The sequence below is a fragment of the Lissotriton helveticus genome, chromosome 2_1 (genome assembly GCF_964261635.1).
Source record: "Lissotriton helveticus chromosome 2_1, aLisHel1.1, whole genome shotgun sequence".
In the NCBI taxonomy this organism is placed as follows: domain Eukaryota; kingdom Metazoa; phylum Chordata; class Amphibia; order Caudata; family Salamandridae; genus Lissotriton; species Lissotriton helveticus.
In genome coordinates this window covers 2,074,352,610-2,074,373,389 of record NC_136059.1, presented here as the reverse complement: position 1 = coordinate 2,074,373,389, position 20,780 = coordinate 2,074,352,610, and the positions used below count along the sequence as shown (strand labels likewise).

Here is a 20,780-nt window from a genome sequence, read left to right as displayed (position 1 = left end):
AACATGTGAGCTTCATTTTCTCGGGCAGCGAGGCTCCTTAGTTGATGCTGGGGACCCTCTACTCCATTTTCCTGTGATTCACAGCTTTTAATAAATGCACTAAGGCTCCACTGAACAATGAGGGTGTCTTTAACTATGTAACATTACACTCATTTCAAACATATTAGCTTGGTCATTTCGCATCCAATTTTAATCTGAAGCACAGAATGTTCATAGAATACAGGAGTATTTATTGCATTAATGGCACTTGTGCATTACAGACAAATATCATTAAAAACCTGAACTACTATATATCCTAGGGATTTACACTATTACTAGATATGCATTTCCGTAGATCAGGCCGCATAATAAAGCTAGCGAGTACATTTAATTTCCAGCCACAATGCCCCAAAAGGTACTTTGAGATTCGAATTAAGACTCAACAGAGGGCAAATCCGGAGGTTTCTCAGAGACCAAGAAAAACAAAAAAAATCTGACATTTTCTAGTTGACAATCTGCCTTTTCTTTAGAACTAAGATTGAAGTGTTTCACACATCACAGTTGAGCACTGACAATTTCCAGTTCTTTTTCAGGGACCCATGAAATAGCGATAGTACAACGCAAGACAAATATCAGGACAGGATGATGACAAGGCAGGAACTGCTCAGCACAGTATTCAAGGTTTATCATCTGAAAAGAAAAGAGAAGAATTAGTTTGCTGAATTTCGTAATAATTATTTACACATTATGGGGTAGATAACGTAACATTCCACTTGTGCAGTGTTGAAAAGAACTGTCTATTGACTGACCGCAGCCAAACAGGTAAAAGAAAGTTTTTAACCTGGTTGGTTACTGCAATAGTTTAGAGGCACTTTCATTTCTGTAACAGACACCTTCATTTTCGTATAATATAAAAAAAATATATATATATACATTAGATCAGAGGCCATGATTACTAATATTGGACTTTTCCATTAACCAAGACTTAGGGGGTGATTACGATGGCGGACGGACTTGAGTCCATCCGCCATTGTCACGGGAATCGGGAACGCCTGGCAATATGGCAGTGGTCCCGCACATGCAATTATATTGTGACCCCCAACTGTGGTGGTCGCATTGTTCAGATTTACCATTGCAGTGGGTGCTGCTGGCTGCAGCACCCGCCGCAATGGCAAAAATGCATGTTGTGCATTTCCCTGCACTACGTGGCAGGCACCACCCGGTGCTTGCCACCTGGTGCACAGAACAGTAGGGGGGAACCATAGGTGCCCTCCAAGTGCACAACTGCATTACCCCTGCACAATTCAATCTCCGGCAACCTATGAATGACGGAGGAACCGCCATTCAAAGGCTGGGGGATGCAGCATCCTAATGTGGCGGACGGTGCCTGCCAGGCAAGGCCACCAATTTAGGTATGCTGGTCGATTCCGACAGGCAATCGTAACGATTGCCAGTGTCCGACCCGTAGCGGACGGGGTTTCAGTATTTCCGTCTGCCAGCACTCCGCCCGCCTTCCTTATCTGGTGGGCGGAGAATGGGCACACGATGGAGGTGAACCTGCCACCGGCAGGCTGCTGGTGGCGGGTTCATCGCTATCATAATCAGGCCCTAAGTTATCTGTTTCATAAAACTCACACGTGATGTAATTTAAGGTTGGAACCTCGGCAGGTAAGGGCGTTTTTTTTCTGCGGCCTTGCACCATTCCAAATTAGTGCTCCAGGCTTTGATTATCTGGGCCATCTTACTGCCCGATAGTCTAGCAATATCTTTACTCATCAATGCCGGTCCTCCATCATACCGGAGTTTAACCTATTTATTTGTGAGATTGGCTACAGAACAATCCATTGACAAAACACATAGTAAAATTTCACTTTGACAACGATACAAGAGTAAAACATAATTGCACAATAAAAGCATTATCACATTAACTAGTTCATCTATTAATTAATATAAGTCTCATGTAGTGGATAATCGCAACACAATCTAAAATTTTCATTTCAGTTTTTCAAATCTCAAATATCAGGCAGTGAGCAAAAAGTTTGAGATTCTGAAAAGCGTGCAAGGTCTGGAGTCAGACATATAGATTTTTAATGTGTCCTGGTATATGCCTTGCAAAAACTAAAAAGTGTGCCACGGTCTCATCACATTGCTTACCCACGTTGCATAGCTTACTATCTGATTTAGCAGTCGACCAATGAGTAATAAAACATACAAACGGGCAAATATCCAACCATATTTTTAAAACAAAAAGAGTTCTCACTGAGGACGGGTACATATAGTTCATGAAGTCTTAGACTGTATAATTCCATTTCATAGTTAAGAAACAACTGACCAATCTATGTGTAATGGACGATAGGTGCTTTCTTTCAAGAGTACAATGGCAGAATCTCTCCTTCACAATTCCTTACGCACTCGTGGAAAGAGGAGTCTGTCAGCATATTCTTTATGGTTTAATGTGAGATGAAGTTTAAATCGTATGCGGTATGCGATGGCGCCTGCTCGTGTGTGCATCAGTGTAAAAAAGGTACTTTAGTGAAATACGGTGCTACAAGCTAGGGGATAACCCTAAACCCCTAAAACAGGGACAAGGTCAACACATTTTTTTACAGGAGGCCTGTGCACACGTGGTAGTAATATGCAGAGCAATATCTGCGAATCCGAAATTCTGCAAAATTGGGAAAAACACAGCAAGAACAGATAATATATAGGAACACTGTAAGTATTACGTTTTCTCTGTGTTTAATGAAGATCGATTGTCCAGACAACACGTGTTTGTCAGGGTGGAAAACCCACGACTTCTTCAGGGCTAATAGGCAAGTAGGTGAGAGTTGGAAGATCTCCCTGCCGGTTGTACTTCTGTGCCGGCTGTCTTGGGAATGGTGCTTCCAAGCAGTGGCGTGTACAAGAGTACAAGGACCCGCATATAACTCCAGTGGTGTGTCACTCGACAAGCGGAGCCTTGAAAATGCTGCATACGGGTGGATACTTCCAGGAGGACTATTTACCCTGGATTGAGTCCTACCCGGCTCTCATCCACCCGTACACAGCATTTTCAAGGCTCCGCTTGTGGAGTGACACACCACTGGAGTTATATTCGGGTCCTTGTACTCTTGAGTTTCTTACCTCGAAAATCAGAATTGACCCACTCACTACCACTCCGAGGTTTCATGCATACCTTGCAATTCTTTGTAAAAAGGTCTTTTAAAACACCAAATAACTTGTGTGTTACCAATTATAATAAAGAGGACTATCTACGATATTCTTTAAAAAACAATAATCTAACGGTGCCATATTTATCAATGTGTGCCCATTTAACATTTCTCCTGTGATTGGTGACCGTTAGTGCGTTAGCTCAATATTATAAGTCTTGGCCAGACCAGGGATCTTACAGCCTGTTAGATGAATGGTCAAAGGGTCATAGTCACCGGTGTCTTGATATGACCTGCATATCAACCATTTACCTCCCAAACTCGTATATATATATATATATATATATATATATATATATATATATATATATATATATATATATATATATATATATATATATATATATATATATATATATATATATATATATATATAACCTACTGGCGGTCGCCAGTAGGTATATATAGTTAGGATTTTTTCTCTATGGGATTTTTGAAAATTCTATGTCTAATAACTTTGGCGTTTGTGGACGGAATTGGCTGAAATTTTCAGGAAAATGGCACATTTTGTTTCTGAGCAGCTCTTGAAAATTTGGGGGGGGTTCGTCAAGGGGGGGCCGAGAAAAAAGGGGGGTCCCAAAACGTGTTTTTAACATTGAGTTTTCCATAGGGCGGTTGGCCTCACTTTTAGCCCGAACGGCTGAATGGATTTGCACGAAACTTGGCAAAATTGTAGGGACTGGTAGCCCGATGTGCCTTTTGTAGGTCTCAATATATGTGCTACAGTGGATTTTGAGAAATTAACGTTTAAAAAAAGATATATATCTGTAACAGCGGACCGGGCAGCGCTCCAGGACGCGTACTTTTCGCGCAACGGAGCTTTGTGAAGCGAAGCTGATTGGTTCTCCGGCGTCTGTCAACATTCCAAACAGGCCGTAGCGGCCGCCATCTTGTCTCTCGGTAGGATCGAGAGACAAGAGGAGGCGAAAGCGAAGGGGCAAATGACCATAAGGGGGAATAGTAGATCCTCGCTGACCCCCTAGGTTTGATGTGGAGGTTTTAAAAGGGCCCCGCGGGGCAAAAAAAAAATAAATAATAATAATAATCGAACGGCTGAATGGATTTGCACGAAACTTGGTAAAATATTAGGGACTGGTAGCCCGATGTGCCTTTGCTAGGTCTCAATATATGTGCTCCAGTGGATTTTGAGAAATTAACGTTCAAAAAAAGATATATATCTGTAACAGCGCTCCGCTTCGCGTAACGGAGGTTTGCGAAGCTGATTGGTCATTCTGTCACTGGGCTATAGTTGGGCTACATCTGGCTGATATTTGGGCTACATTTGTTTTTTTTCGTCTCTGGCGGCCATCTTTAGGCTACATTGGGCTACATTGGGCTTCATTGGGCTTCATTGGGCTACATTGGGCTACATTTGGGCTCCAACATATATATAGGCCAATGTAGCCCAATATATATTTTTCAAAGTTAATTTTCGTAAAAACCACTGGAGCATATATCTTGAGACATAGCAAAGGCACATCGGGCTACCAGTCCCTACAATTTTGCCAAGTTTCGTGGAAATCCATTCAGCCGTTCGAGCTAAAAGTGAGTCCAACCGCCCTATGGAAATGAAGGAAATGAATGGGTAATTTGTAATTAGCAAATAGCTCATCGCAAACTAGGAATGGTAAAGAATCGCTATTTATTCCTTATAGTTCGCTATTTAGGAAATGCAAAAAACTTTGATGATACATATGGCGGTTCATCTCTAACAAGATAAGAAGCATAGGGATAGATTTATGATGACTGGCGCATCACCAGGGATGTGTTAGTCATTCTGTGCCGCTGTTCCGTCACCTATGGTGTGCTGCATTTACAATGCGGCGCATCATGGGGCAAAAACAGCACAGATGCGTGATGTATCTGTGCCGTAAAGGTGGCGCATTGCTGGAGTTGTATCGCAAGTGTGATGAAGCTCCAGCAAGGGTCGGGGGTGCCCCTGTCGCAGGGTTTCTGTTCTCACACAGAACTGTGGACAGAGGATTGGAACCTCGGCGAATTAGGGTGTCCCAAAACTCACCTTAGTAATCAAAAACCCCTTAGCAAGGTAGGTACAGTGTCACATTGGATATAACAAACTCTCAATGTTTAGACAATCCAGAATATGAACTTATAGTACCTCAGGATACGTGGAACTCATGAACAGTCGGTCGTTATATATTTCTTAGAAACCAGAACATGGAGTTAAGAAGAACACATGTGTATTTGAAATGTTTATTTACTAATGCCGTCTTCTCAGGCGTAGTATCTTAGATAATAAAAGTACACATATTATCAGTAGCAAAATTACCAGCATAGTTACTAGTACATAAAAAGCGAATGGTGACAGTATGTTAACATGCTGTAAATGAATAAGAGTTAGCAACACTTATAAGCAGCCGCGGGCCGTGGAGGGAGTTACGGTGGGGCAGGGAGGCGGGGAGGGGGAGGGGCAGGGTGGAGAGGGCTCCACCCTGCTTCTCCCCCTCCCCGCCTCCCTGCCTCACCGTAACTCCCTCCACGGCCCGCGGCTGCTTATATCTCACCCTCCCTAATACACATATTATATTATTTGCTAAGAAGGTCTCTTTGTGTTAGTTTAGGGCGTGCCCATACTTTAGTGTCTTAGATTTGAAGGAATCACATCAGCATACACCAGCTCTCTCTTCATGTGAACCGCATCAAGTGTTGTGTATGTGTGTTCGGCAAAGCAATATAAAACCCGCCTCATGCCCAGAATTGGCAGAAGTTGCACTTATGTTATGAGTATGAAGTCGTGGAGATCAGACCTCATAACAATTCTGTATCGTGTTGTTCTTGAAACTTTAGCACTCGCTGTACAGATATAGTTTAACAAGCAAAGCAGATAGTAGAGCAATAACATATTATTCTCATGTAAACCACGATGAACTACTAGGTTGAAAGCTAAAGCAACAACTAAGTGTCGTGTGCAGAAGTTGCAAAAAAGGAAAAATGGCGTTTAAACCGGTAATGAGCCCATGCTAACTTAACACGGTGTAAAGATATCCAGGACCTAGATGACACCTCCCCATGATCCGGAAACGAACTGAATAAGATAATAGAAGTGCCATCTCATGAGAGCAGATTGCAAGTTTATATGTGGACGGTCCGCAAGGTAAAGCATTAAAAACTAGGAAAATTTAATGCTAAAGAAAAATAAAACAGCCAAGTACTTTATCGAGTCTTAAGCCAATAGGCAAGGTAAATAATAAAAACTTGACAAATAAGTCAATGAATTGTCAATGAAATGCTAGTACTCAGCATATCAAACATGAAAAAGGTCTATGACATAACTGTGTATGCAAAATAAGCTGCAACAGCCTCCAATAGGAAGTCACCGTCTTCATCCGAAAACAGTTCAGCCATCCAATTTAAAAGTGGAAAAGAACATACGTGCTCTCCCAGCACCGGATCCTCTATCACCATCAGAGGACAGCTCGGTGGGTTTTCAAGCAAGCTCTGTTCCAAGAAAGACTGTGTTGCCGCCAGTAAATTCCAGGGACCAATTAGTCCATGCATCAATGCCACAGCCATAATCCTTTCGCCAGGACAAACCAACTCGTGAGTAATGATAGGAGTCATCAGCTGATTAAAGTCGACGTCAGGAGAAACCGGTCCGCAGAGACACAAATCAATGGCCCAATCGAAATCACAGGTCAGGCAGTGAAATACAGGATGGACACAGGTGAAGTAGGAGAATCCTAAAGATAATCCATATGCCGTGCTTAATATCGCCAACGGCATTGTGCCATAATATTCAAGCATGCGATTGCGGAACAGTGTCAGCAGCTGCAGGGCGGGAGGTTGCATAGGAGGGACATCCATATTTAAAAATGTAAAAAAGCACAAGAGCGTCCGCTGGTAATGCAAGTAAAAATGGCAATCCACGAAGCAGAGTGGAAAAAATAGAATGAAAGAAAGCAGGGATGACTCCAAAGATTTTCTCAAATGAAGTCACGAGACCACTGGTAAGAACTTTAAAAAAGTGCGCCAGGGCCTTTGTGGAGGATGCGTTAAAGATAGTCCGAACCATCTTGCTGAAATGGAAAGGCAAATCTGAATTGAAAAGGGTCTGCATCTCTGTACGGGTGTTCGCTATGTGAAGCACGAAAGTTTCACGGGCCGAACTCAAGGCCACCTCTCTCTGAGACAAAAGAGCTCTTATTCTTGCCATGCCGTTGAAATCTGCTCCCAAGGTTGGTATTTGTGGCGAGATTGAAAACTCCCTATGTTCATGTGTGGGAGGAAATAGAACATTTCTGCAGCAAATAACCCGTTCACTTACTGTTACGATAAAAGGAATACTTTTAATTAACCCAGAACAATCTTCATTATTGAGCATGAAATAACTACCATTTTCCAAGAACTTGAACGTGGGGATGATAGCAGGAACTGGCGTGCCTTGCAACACGCAAGCCATATTTGGTCGGTGTTTGTTGCATGAACCGTGTAACTGTATGTGCCTACACATTAGTGAATGATCTGGCGTCTCAGTGCATTCCTCTCCATTCAGATAAACTTCTTGATCATCTTTGAAACATCTGTATGTGTATGGAAGCGACCAGACCTCATGAAGAAAAGCACTACCTAAAGGTTCATAACGACCTATTGGTATATATTTCATACAATTTGAAAACTTATATAAAGCAAAAGGCAGCGTTATTAAACCGTGGATAAGGCACGTTGCCAAAAAACCCGCAATCCTCTGCTGATGATGTCACTGAGTATGTCATGAATGATGTAATATGTGACATCATCAGCAGTGGATTACGGGTAATAGTATCTCTACTTTACTCCCCTATAGCTGTCTTTCTTTTAACATAAGTGTCTGTTTCCTTCCCTTATACTTACTGTTTTTGGTTCGCTTCCGGTTCGCGTACCGGCGAGCGAACTGGGAAGCGAACTAAGAGAAATAGAGGTTGGCACAGTTCCAAATATTGTACCAATTTTTTAATAACGGGGAGGTAGTTCTGAAAAGAACTTTTTTTTTTATTGTTTTTGTTGTTTTATATTTTTTTTATTATTTTTCGGAACATTTTTTTACTTTTTTTGAATTTTTCTGAACAGTTTTATATTTTTTTGGGTTTTTCTTGGAGGGGGCAATGAAAACGATTCATTGTAAAGGGCTCAACAGGAGCAACAAAACAAAAAAAAAGTATTTATTATTTTGGGCGTTTCGTACAAACTTGCATATGATAGTCAATAGCTCTGTTGATCAGAGTGATGCTTCTTTCTCCGTAGGAAATGAATCCATCGCAATATACGCAGGTGTGTTTTACTTCACCAAATCTCATTTGTATATTTGGCACCATCTCCCTGCCCTCTGGTCCCGTTACTTCCGGTACAACAGATCTTCTGGCCATAATAGGGAGATTATCTAGGTCGTTCCGAAACTGTGCAGCACTGTAGTTGTTAGGATGCCACCTAGTCATATGGCGATGCATTGTGTAGTTTCCGAAACTGTATTTTTTCTCGGTTCCTCTGGACAGTCTATCTTGACATATAAGGCAAGTTACGTATCTTGCATTTACTTTTTTCTCACCTTTGGGAATTTTAAAAAATTGCCAAATGAAGTTTTCTTTCCAGTGAGACGTCCTGGGCTCCTCAGGCAAAAACTGCCTCTCTTCGTGCTCGTCGTCCTGTTCCTCTTCTTCCTCTTCTTGTTGAATTATAACTTGAGCAGGTGGTCCACTCTTCCTTGGATGTGGTGGAGGTGGTGGGGAAGCACCAGCTGAAGCTACTAAAGAAGCCATTGCTCAGTGATCACAAAGGGTCTTTCTCTCACAATGATGAAAGTCAGAGTGAGGAAAGAAGGAGGGATTTTCATCATTTGGGAAAAACAAGAGTTCTCAACCAATGAAAAGTGTTCATTTTAGATTATATGACCTAGTCTTACATCATTAGGAAACCAAAAGTGAAATGACCCAATGAAAAGTGTTATTACCAAGTCACATGACCTGCTGTGTTTACGTTAAGCGCTTTGCAGGGCCTCCCGGTTTGCTTCCAGAAACCTGCGCTTTGCGACTCGGTTCGCGTACCAGTTCGCTAACGTAGCACGTCATATGACGTATCACGCGACAACGTGAAACGTCATGCGGACGGGAGGCGTCACGATGTTGTTTTGTAACGCGGCAGTTGCGGTAAAGAAACGTTTACCGGCTCGCGGTCTATTTCGCGGCATCAAGGTCAGCTAACGGGAAGCTTCCCGATTCGCGAAGCGGGAACGAAGAAAAAAAAATATTTTAAAAAAAAATTATTCATAAACATATAAAATATATTTTTGGATTTAAAGAAGAATACATTTTACAGCTACAGATATTAGCTGTTAAAAAACCAATGAAATTCACTGAAAAAACCATAGGTTATAGACCATATATAGTTAGGAATTAGCATTTACAAAACCTTGAAAATTCACTGAAAAAACCATAGGTTATAGACCATATATAGTTAGGAATTAGCATTTACAAAACCTTATTTTACTCACACAAAACCATTGAAATTCCATATATAGTTAGTTGCACTAACTATATATCGCGCACCCGCAATCCACTGCTGATGATGTCACATATTACATCATTCATGACATGGTCAGTGACATCACTGATGACATCACTGATGACAACATCCAGTGATTGTGTTTCTGTAAAGTTTAAATATGTTTTACATATTGAAGAATGAGTGGATGTATAAGTGTCTGAATGAAGGTTTTAGTAGGTGCGTGATTGACTGTATGAGTGAGTGATTAAATGCGTCTTACTGAATGCACGGGTTAGTGACTAAACTGTCTGAAAGTGTGCATCAGTATGTCTGTTGTTGTGCAAGCTGCTGCATGTGTTGATCAGTAGCTATATAAGTAGCTATATGGGTTATTGATTGGTTGCACAAGTATTTGTATGGGAGACTGAGTGTGTGTATGGCTGGCTGGGAGGTGTGTGACTCTGTGCAGATCAATGTGTACTTGTATCAGTGATTCTATAAGAGAGTAAGTATGTGTTAGTATATGTTTCAAAAATGTAAGGTGTTCTGTGTTTAACTGTATAGATGAGAAAATGGAAGTGTGATTGATTCTTTTCAGGACTGACTAGGTGTGTGAGTAACTCCATGGATGAGTGGCAGAGTGTGAGTGTCTGTATAGGTGTATGAGTGCATATGATAGTGTTGTAAAGATGAGTGATTGTATGTATGAATGATTGTATGAGTGAATGTGTGTGTAGACATAGGAATCAGTGAGTGCGTATGTAGTAACTAGTATTGGTGTGTCAATGGTTTCAAAAATTATACTCTCTATTTAACACTGGGTGTAATGGAGGTTATATTAGAGTGTGAGGAGATGCATTGTATTATCACATGAATGATATCATCAGTGATGTGATCATTGATGTCAAGTGAGATGTCATCAGTGATGTCATTTGAGATGTCATCAGTGATGTCATCAGTGATGTCACTGACCATGTCATGAATGATGTAATATGTGACATCATCAGCAGTGGATTGCGGGTGCGCGATATATAGTTAGTGCAACTAACTATATATGGAATTTCAATGGTTTTGTGTGAGTAAAATAAGGTTTTGTAAATGCTAATTCCTAACTATATATGGTCTATAACCTATGGTTTTTTCAGTGAATTTTCAAGGTTTTGTAAATGCTAATTCCTAACTATATATGGTCTATAACCTATGGTTTTTTCAGTGAATATATATATATATATATATATATATATATATATATATATATATATATATATATATATATATATATATATATATACTGTCTATGTTAGTTCCATAGGTGTCTCTTAAAAATTAATGGTGAATTTATAGCTGTTATACAGACGGAGGCCGTGAGACAGTAACATATCAACTAATTGCATGGAAGACCTAGAAAAGTAGGTTCTGTAGAGAGCAACAAATTCTGGGATACCCCAATGGTCACGCACGTTTTTCCCACCTCTCTCAAAAACGAGGAGGGCTCAAAAGTTGTATAAAACTCTCCTTCAATTAGGTATAAAAAAAACCTTTGCTGTGCTTAGTTAAAATGCTATTGAGCAGATGTAGTGTTGCAGATTCAGTTGTCCCGCTGGTGCCTCTGAGAAATACCTTGTTGGTTCCACCACTTTGGGAGGTGCAAAGTCTCTTGACAAAGGATTCAGGACCCCAGGCCGTCCTGCTGGTTGCAGTACATGATGGCAGTCGTGGTGTCCGCAAGCACCTTCACCAGCATTCTTTTGATAGCAGTCAGGAAGGCATTAGCACCAAGCAAATCGCCTTTCACTCCAGTAAACTGAGGTGGAGTTGAGTCCACAACAAAGACATATGATCTCCACCTCCATGAGATGGCCTCCTCAACCCAGCAGAGATGCATTTGTGACCATCATCAGCTCTGGGTGAAATAAAGAGAAAGGCCTGCCAATGACCCAATACCAGTTCAGTCACAACCACTGCAGGTCTTTTGCAGTCTCTTCTGAAAGATGGATAAGGTTCACCAGGCTAGAAAGATCAGGTAAAGTGTCAAAATCCACAGCATAGTTTCCCTGAAAGCTTTTACTTGCTTCAATGTCACAGACTGAGCTGGGGTTTTGGGGTGTGTCTGGACTAGACTTGGGATCGGCTCCAATGGAGCTCAGGAGTGAAACTGGAGGGCACGGTGCCACCTTCACACCCTCTATGGAGTTCGAGAGTGGCAGGAAGAGGCAGTTTCTCACTTAGACTGCTTACGTTTTTTCTTTGACTTACCTTAAAACTTTGACCGTGACAAAGACCAGTTGCAGGAACGACTTTGGGAGTGGCAATGGGACCTTTCTTTAAACTTCAACTGGTCAGGGGGTCTTCTTGTGCTTGGTGATGTAAGGTCTGGCTTTACTATCCTGTATTGCCTTCAAGTTCATCTGGGCGCAGTTGCTGCAGGACTTCGAGCCCTGGTCCAACCCCAGGCACCACAAATAAACTTCATCAGATTCGGTCACCGATATTTGTTTGCGACAATCCCTGCACAGCTTGAACCCTCCTAGGCGGTGATATTTACCTTGTACACTGGATATATTTTGCTACAGAAAGTCTCACCAAAGAGCAGGGAGAAGATCTGTATCTGTATCTGAAGAAGCAGAAAGAAAGGAACTGACATCAGCGCGCATGGGTGACGTTTGTATGTGATGTATCTTGTATCTTTTGGGTCTGTATCTCTTTACTGCCTTCTCTATGGCTGTGAAGAGATACATTCTACCTTGGAACCAGTGTACTGCCTAGTTCTCTGGTTCCCTATGTATTCTGAGAATGTTATGTTTTGAAATGTGGAGTCAGTTTTGTTATTGTAAGTTGATGGTGGAGGTTTGCCTAGCTATCTCCACAACCATGTAGTGAAAGAATAAATCTTCAACTTACCTTAGTTTCCTGAGTCTTTACTACAGTATGCAGTTCCACTCGTCACTTTCGGAGCGGAAAGATGTTGACACTGAGTAACACAACCGGACCTAGCGATTCATAGGAAAACGTCTCTAAAACTTTCCATATCCTGCCCAATGTATGGGGAGATTATTCACAAGGTGAGGAATCTGCAGTTAGAAGTTTCCCTCAGAATTATATTTTCTGAGCATTAAAATTAACTACTGGAGAATTTGATTTGAAGCCCACAATACAGAACAGAGTATCTGCTACCTTTAGATTCTATTTTCTCTTAAGCAAGTAGTATTTGTAAAGCATATTGTAAGCATACGCAAGTATGCATAACATGCATAACAAAAAATACAGAACAGAGTATCTGCTACCTTTAGATTCTATTTTCTCTTAAGCAAGTAGTATTTGTAAAGCATATTGTAAGCATACGCAAGTATGCATAACATGCATAACAAAAACTTCTAACACTCCTCTTCACTGGGTAGAGAAGAGAGTGTCATTTGCACCTAACATAGCCACGATCTGAGAAACTATTCTTCCAGGCCAGGGTCAATCCAGTTGCATCTTGAACCTATTCCAGATTCAAATGCTTTGCATCAGTTCCATGTCGAAAGGGAGGTCATTCAACTACTGTATCTCCATGTCATTTATCAGTCTTCCACCAAGTGCTTTCTTATTGGATTGGAGGGCCTGGCACTGGCAACTCAGATACTATTCTGACACAAAATGCTTTAGCTTTAGAATACAAGGACAGGAGCCTGCTTGGTGAGCAATTCTGTACACCATGACCATGGACTAATACCTCACCCAATGGACCACCAGGAGCCAGTGTAGTCTACAAAGTAATGACCCCAAAAACCACTAATACTGTTGTGGCAGCAAATCACATTCATTGAAGCTGTCTCAGTGTGTTCCGGGACGCTCAAATAACAAGAGACCAACAATAATCCAGCCGTGCTCCAGTAATTTCCAGCGCCAAAGTAATACTGCTATTTTCTGACCGCTAAGGACATCGTTTGGCCACGATATGTGGTAGTCATAGGTATTCGTGAGGGAAAGAACATCATCTTCCACTGTAAGCTAGTTATTTAAAACCACAGCTAGAGACTTCACTCTTTTGGATAGCTGTACTTCAGAGTAATTCATTAGCATGGTCTTGGCGCGGGGGCTGACAATTTCCCCACTGTGCCTTTTGAGTCCACTGGCAGCAGGCCAGTTTTAATGAAGTAAAGCGGAACTCAGCTTCACTTTATCCAGTTCTGGATCTCTGTAACAATACTTTCCATATCCTAATATTACTGTTATAATCACTACCCAAGGGTAATACAATCCTAATATCACTGTTATAATCACTACCCAAGGGTAATACTATGCGTATTTCCTGCATGTATATGGAAACATGCCACCCACAATGACCACAGGTTAAGTAATGGCTTTCTGTATATGTTGAGAAGTATGGGGAACGGGGATAGCCGTGAAGAACTCAACAACAGGACTGAGCAGCTGTCAGACATCCTATCTCTCTCACCACCCAAAAAAAGACCTATCAGAAACAGGCCTGGACTGGGAACCAAAACAGTCTTGGCAAATTTTGTAGGCCTAGCCCACATGCTGCATGTAGTGAGAAAGCCTGGCAACTGAGAACAGCGGGTGGTGGTGAGGCAGGGGGTTCTCACCCCAAGAAAGAATGGAAAAATACTGCATAAATAATCCATTTTGAAAACACATTTTTCATTATAAAATCTTGTATCTTTTCCAATTATTGAATGGATAGATGGCAGAGTTGAGACCGCTGTATGGATGGCACTTTTTAAAATCATTTGTTCTGCAAAGCACCGAAGTGTTGCAGGCAACAAACGAGGCCGGCCCAGCTCCCAGCAACAAAACTAGCAATCACACCTGCCAGCCCACCAGCAAAATGCCTGGGGGCAGTATGGCCAGTCCAGGCTAGATTAGAAAGGTAAACCCCAAACCATTTGAGAGACACTTATTTAAACTACACTACCATCCGGAGTTGGTGTAAAAAACTTTTTTGCAAGGTCAATGATTTTGAAAGCAGCAGAGAGGCCTGGGAGCATTCAAAGTAGTGGTGAACGACATATTGTACTCCGCCGGCAGAATTGGCAGAATGTTGCAAACTCTGTGTTCTACTTGTAATGGGGAAATCCAGCAAAATTCTGCCAATCGCCGCGTGGCAAGAGTTTCTCACCCCCCAGTAAGTTGGTATGAATGAGCTAGATTTGGCGTCCCCTGGTGCGTTTTTTGGTCGCTAGTAGGGCACCCGGCGAGATTTCTCCAACGCAGGCGATCGTGACCATTTGCGAGTATAAAATTCACTAGAGCAGCAGCAAAACCAACTAGAGAAGCTGTGCCCTCTGGTGCGCCGAGGTGTGGTTTGTTCTGATTTTTCAGCGCAGCGTGAGTTCCCGGCGCTAAATTACATCATGAGCAGTGCAATGTGCATTTTACCACCCATTCGCATAATCTCCCAGATTTTTTTATAACTCAGTGGAATTCCGCGGAGTGAAACCCCGCATGTTCACCCAGGCCTAATTAAAATTGCAGCCCACCACATATCTGCTGGCCTTACGTTTAACAATTTCTTTGACTATTTTGTTCACTATAAAGACTATTTCCTCCATACTTTCCTGCAGCAGAAATCCTTTAAGACTTTACAGGGACACTACGAGGTGAAGGCAGAGGAGTCCTTCGCTGTGCAGGCAAAACACATCGGATAAAACAAAGATGTTTAAAATCCTATAATATTAGTTAATAAAGAAAGGATTCAATGACGGGCAGGTGCTGTAACTAAAAGGAAAGGAAGCTGCATATTCAACACGCATTACAGACATGATGACAGCGAAAACAAGCACTGGCAAAGCCAATAGGTCTCACCTTTAGGAACCACTGGCTATATCAATGATTCTAGCGTCATCATGCAGCACAGATGCACAATGTCGCTAGAAGAGCAAACCAAAGAAACTAAAAAGGTGCCATGACATAGCCACAGTGCAATTTTGTAGGCGCTTGCACCATACACACACTTCCCTAAAAATGTGTGTGTTTTTTTCATATTTATTTACTGATGCAAGTTGGACTGGTTAAAAAGAAAAAAACACTTAAAAAAAGTAGTTCCAAAGCCTTTTTTTTTTGTTTTTAAGTGGTTGGATGGAAGCAAGGAGAGTGGGGTGAAAGCAACATGGGGTAAGCACAACACAGCGGGGTGTGGGGTAGACGCACATGGGTGAGAGCAACCTGGAGAACAGAACTGCACGAGGGAGACAGGTGGAATACACATGCACTCTCATGGAATGCTTAACCAAAAAGAAAAAAGGAGGGCTGAACAGTAAACAGTATAGGGACACAAGTAACGAGGGAGGGACAAACACAAGAAGAGCAATCAAAGCCTCACAATTAGTCATCAAAGCAGGACTGATTGCGATGGTCGGATGCTTTATTAAAAGCATTGCACATAATGCGATGAACATCTGTTTTGTTATTCTCAACCCACAGCAATTAAACTGTACAAGGCAATTAAATATGAAGTTTATGCAAATGTGGATCTGCCCAGTGAGCACTCACCCTAGGGTTCACAGCAAAATCCTACTCAATGTTCACACACTGATTTCCATAAATAAGGGCGACAGGTCATAGATCCCTGTAGACAACATGAAATTCTTTCCTAATCTTTGATGTGACTTCGTTTCACTGGCTACCTAGAACCATAGTTTCAGGCGAGAACAAGTTACGTAACAGAAACAAAAACGCAAGCAAACGTAGGCTACAACTTTCCGTGAAACAAAATAAGTAAAAAATGTTAAATGGTTGTTAAAAATTAAGTGCTTCTTCAGGAACACAAAACCATGTTTAGGGAAAGGGTGATATTTATTAGGGCAGAGTGGTGGTGGGGTGACTGATGGTGGTGGTAGGGTTATTGAAGGGTGTGGTGGTAGGGTCTTGATGGTAGGGTGGTGGTGTGGGTACTGGTGGTGAGGGAGGTGGTTGTAAATAGGGTGGCGGTGGCAAGGGTGGGGAAGGAGGTTAGGGTACTGTGGTTATTAGGGTAGGGTAGTGGTTAGGATAGTGTGGTGGTGTGGGTAGGGAGGTTTCGGTCGTGGTTAGGGTGGTTGTGGTTAGTGGGTGGTGGTAGTGGTTAGGCAGTTGGTAGTTAGTGTGGCGGGGCTACTGTGGTGGTGGTGAAGGTGGTGGATATGGTTAAGGTCACGTGGTGGTCATGGTAGGGTATTGCCGGTTAGGTGGTGTTTGTAAAGGAGATGGTTAGGGGGATGGTTTTGAGAGTTGTGCTTTGGGTGGTGTTTAAGGTGGTAGAGTGGTCAGGGTCAAGTGGATGGTGGGTTGTAGGAAGATGGTGGTTAGGACTGGGTGATGGTTAGACGAGTGAAGGTTAGCATGGTAAAGGTTAGGGTAGTGGTGGTGGTAGTAGAGGCAGGGTGAGGGTAGTGGTGTGTAAGGTATTAGGGGAGGGTGGTGCTTCATGGTAGGGTGCTGTTAGGTTAGGGTAGTGGAGCTTACAGTAAGGTAGTGGGGTTTAGGGTAGGATGTAGTGATTAAGGTAGAGAGGTGGTAAGGCTAGGGGTTGTGGTTAGAGGCTGGTGTTAGGGGTAGATGGTGGTAGGCTTTTTAGGGTAGTAATATTTAGGGTGGTGATAGCTAGTGTGATGTTTAATGTGGTGGTGGTTTTGGTGGAGAGTGTTTGATGGTGGTCAGGTGTAGATCGTGTCAGTGCAGTATTGGTTAGCATGATGATCAGGGTTTTGGTGGTCGTGGTTAGGGTAGGAAGGTGACTGTGGTAGGGTGGTAGGCTGGTTAAGGTGAGGTGGTGGTGAAGGTAGAGTGGTTGGGGTGGTGGTTAGGGTTTATGTTGTTAGAGAGTGGTGGTGGTGGTGTTTAGGTGAGGGTGGTAGGAAGTGGCGGTGGTTAGTAGGTTGATGTTGGTTAGGTCAGTGGCAGTAGAGCGTGGGTGGTGAAGGTGGTCCTGGTGGTTAGGGTGGTGTTGGCTAGGATATCGTGTTAGGCAGGGTGAAGGAGGTGGTTAGGGTAGAGTGGTCCTGCGGAATGTTGGGTAGTATTTAGAGTAAGGCGGTAGTGGTTAGAGAAGGGTGGTTGTGATTAGGTTGGTTATGATTGTGGTTGGAGTGGTGCTTATGATGGTGGTTAGGGCAGTGAGTAGGGTGGTGGTGATGGTTAGGGTGGTGGTTATGGTAGTATGGTGGTGGTTAGAGTGGTGGGACAGGGTGGGGGTGTGACAGGGTGGTGGTGGTAATGGTGTAGGGTGGTGGTAGTGAGGGGGTGGTTAGGGTGGTGGTAGTAAGGGTTGGGCAGTGGTTAGGGTGGTTGTGGTTAGGGAAGACGGTGGTGGCTAGGGTGGTTGGGTTATGGTGGTGTTTAAGGTGGTGGTGATTACGGTGGTTGTTATGGTTGGGGGTGGTTAAGGTGGTGCTGGTGGTAGTTAGGGAGGTAGTGGAGGTTTCAGTGGTGGTGGTAGTATGGTGGTGGTTGTGGTAAAGAGGTGATCCACATACTGGCGCAGCAGGGAAATAGGAGAACAAGCAACAACATGGACAACGGGGGAAGAGGAACAAAAAAGTGTCACCTCAATTCCTGGGCGAGCAGTGGAAGGACACAAAAAAAAAAGTAAATCAGTACTTGGCCCATGCTCGACAGGAGAAAGAAACGAATGCAGAGAAAGTGAAAATGGACCTACTGATCAATCAGGATTCAGCAAGTAAGAGTGACAGTGAAGACAAGGTATGGTTAGTAACAGGCGGGCTTCAATCTTTTTTCAGTAAGCAAAATGTGTCGCAGACAAAAGCACATGCAACTACTATTCCTAGGCAAGTCCTTATTTATGTGCTGTGCAGATACATGAGTATTTTTAGGGATATAGGATCACTCTTCTGCATCTCAATTTAGACCCTGAAATCCAGTGTCACTATCTAGTTGAAAAACAAGCTTTTCTGCCTGGTACTATTTGGTTTGTTAATCATCCGTGCAGAGATAACAACAACGTTCTACCTTCTGCTGCTGGTTTAATAGTTAAAGTATTCTTGAAGGTAGTTACTGTTTTACAAGAATAAATATATATTTCCTAACCACAACAAGTAGATTACTGCAGCAGAGCCTCTCAGGGACGAGCACATATTTTTAAAAATACATTTTAACACCCAGGGAGTAACGTAACTGAATACATTGAATGAACAAATTACTTAACTTTGGTAAAGCATTATCTGGTAGAGAAAATATCAAGGTGCAGATTCCTTACCTTTGAATAGATAACCAAGCCATACCAACCTGGCGGTGGGCTGTGAACAAACTGACTATACTAGGAAGTCCTGCTGGACCAAACTGGCGAAATGCCCTTCCCTGCGGACCGGACTGTCCAGGCAGTAGTTTTTGGCAAACTGTGCAAAGATGCACACGTTGCTGCCAGCAGATGTCCAAGAGTGGGACACCCCAAGCCAACGCCGTGGTTGCAGCCTTCCCCCTGGTGGAATGGGCTCTTAATCCCCCAGGGAGCTGCATTTTAGCTAGGGCGTAGCAGATCTTAATGCAGAGAATGAACCAGCAAGAAATGGTCCGTTCCTGTACTGCAAGCCCTTTCTTAGCGCCCACGTACCCCACAAAGAGTTGGTCGTCCACCCGGAACTCTTTTGTGCGGTCAAGATAGAACAACAACGCTCTTTATGTCCAGATGGTAGCAAAAAAGGTGGGAAGAGTGACTGATTGACCCAGGTGGAATGGGGTCACTACCTTCAGCAAGAATGAAGTCCGGGTGTGAAGTACCACTATATCTGCAAAGAGCTTGTATGACAATGCCTGCAACTCACGCACCCTCCGGGCAGATGTTATTGCCACTAGAAAGGCTGTCTTGATGGTAAGTAGCCATGGAGACAATTATACAACGGGTCGAAAGAAGCACACATGAGAAATGTGAGGACCAAATTAAGGTCCCACTGAGGCATGACAAAGGACGTGGATGGAAACATATGTACAAGGGCTTTTAAGAATCTATGTACAACAGGAGATTTAAATAGAGAGGGCTGGTCTGGCAGCTGCAAGAAAGCAGGCAGAGCAGAAAGATAACCCTTGAGCGTACCCAGCGCAAAGCTCTGCTGGGCAAGGGTAAGAATGAAAAGAAGGATAGTAGATAAAGAGGCAGAGCAAGGGTCCTTAGACCTTTCTGTACAATATTATACAAACTTTTGCCAACGGCAGGCATATTCCATCTTAGTGGAGTGTCACCTGGCTGCCAAGATAACCTCACATACTTCAGGAGGAAGGTCAAAAACCTTCAACTGTTGACGCTCAATTTCCATGCATGGAAGCAGAGAGTTGACAGGTTCAGGTGGAGGACCCTCCCTATCTCCTGTGACAGAAGACCCTGTTGAAGGGACTGCCTGATCAGAGGATCAATGCTCATTTTCCGAAGCTCTGGATACCAGACTCTCCATGCCCAATATGGAGCTACAAGAATGACTTGGGTTCGGTCGTTCTTGATCTTCTCAAGAACCCTGGGTAGAAGTGGTATGGGCGGAAAGGCGTACAGCACCCCTGAGCACCACCAAGTTTCTGCCCTGCCATCTAGCCAGGTCTAGAGACGTAAAACCTCTTGACAAAGGATCCATGATCCAAACCCGCCCGCTTGTTGCAGTACCACATAGAAGTGTTGTTGTGCATGAACACCTGCACTAACTTCCCCTTGACAGAGGGAAGAAATTCTTTCAATGCCAACCAGATCGCTCGAAGCGCCAACACAGAGATGAGGAGACCCGACTCTGAGGTAGATCAGTGTCCCCTAATCTCCACTTCTATCAGATGCCCACCCCATCCCAGGAGTGATGCATCTGTCACCACTGTGTGATCTGGTTGGGGAAGGGCGAGGGGTTTGCCTCTGACCCAATCGCGGTTTGTTAACCACCACTGCAGGTCCTTGGCAGTTCCTTCTGAAATCTGGACCATATTGGAGAGATTACCCTGATGCTGCGCCCACAGGAACTTCAGGTTTCACTGCACAGTCTGCATACGCCATCTGGCATGTTTTGCCAACAGGATGCAGGAGGTCATGAGGCCCAGTAGCCTCTGAATAAGTCTCAACGAAATCCAGGATAGAGGCTGAAATATCTAAACCATAATCAGAATATCCTGGACTCGCTGCTCGGGAGGATAAGCCTGAGCATCTTG

The 20,780-nt window shown here is 43.1% G+C and overlaps 1 protein-coding gene across 2 annotated transcripts in view; it reads right to left on the bottom strand.

Moving 5' to 3' along the window:
• Positions 1-209: 209 nt before the first annotated feature.
• Positions 210-20,780, bottom strand: part of LOC144819045 (uncharacterized) — a 444,234-nt gene continuing 423,663 nt past the window's right edge. For both annotated transcript variants that reach the window (XM_078677028.1, XM_078677027.1), the window contains one exon: positions 210-669. In XM_078677028.1, coding sequence (XP_078533154.1) covers positions 656-669 — 14 coding nt within the window. In that variant the 3' untranslated portion in view covers positions 210-655. The remainder of the gene's footprint in view (positions 670-20,780) is intronic.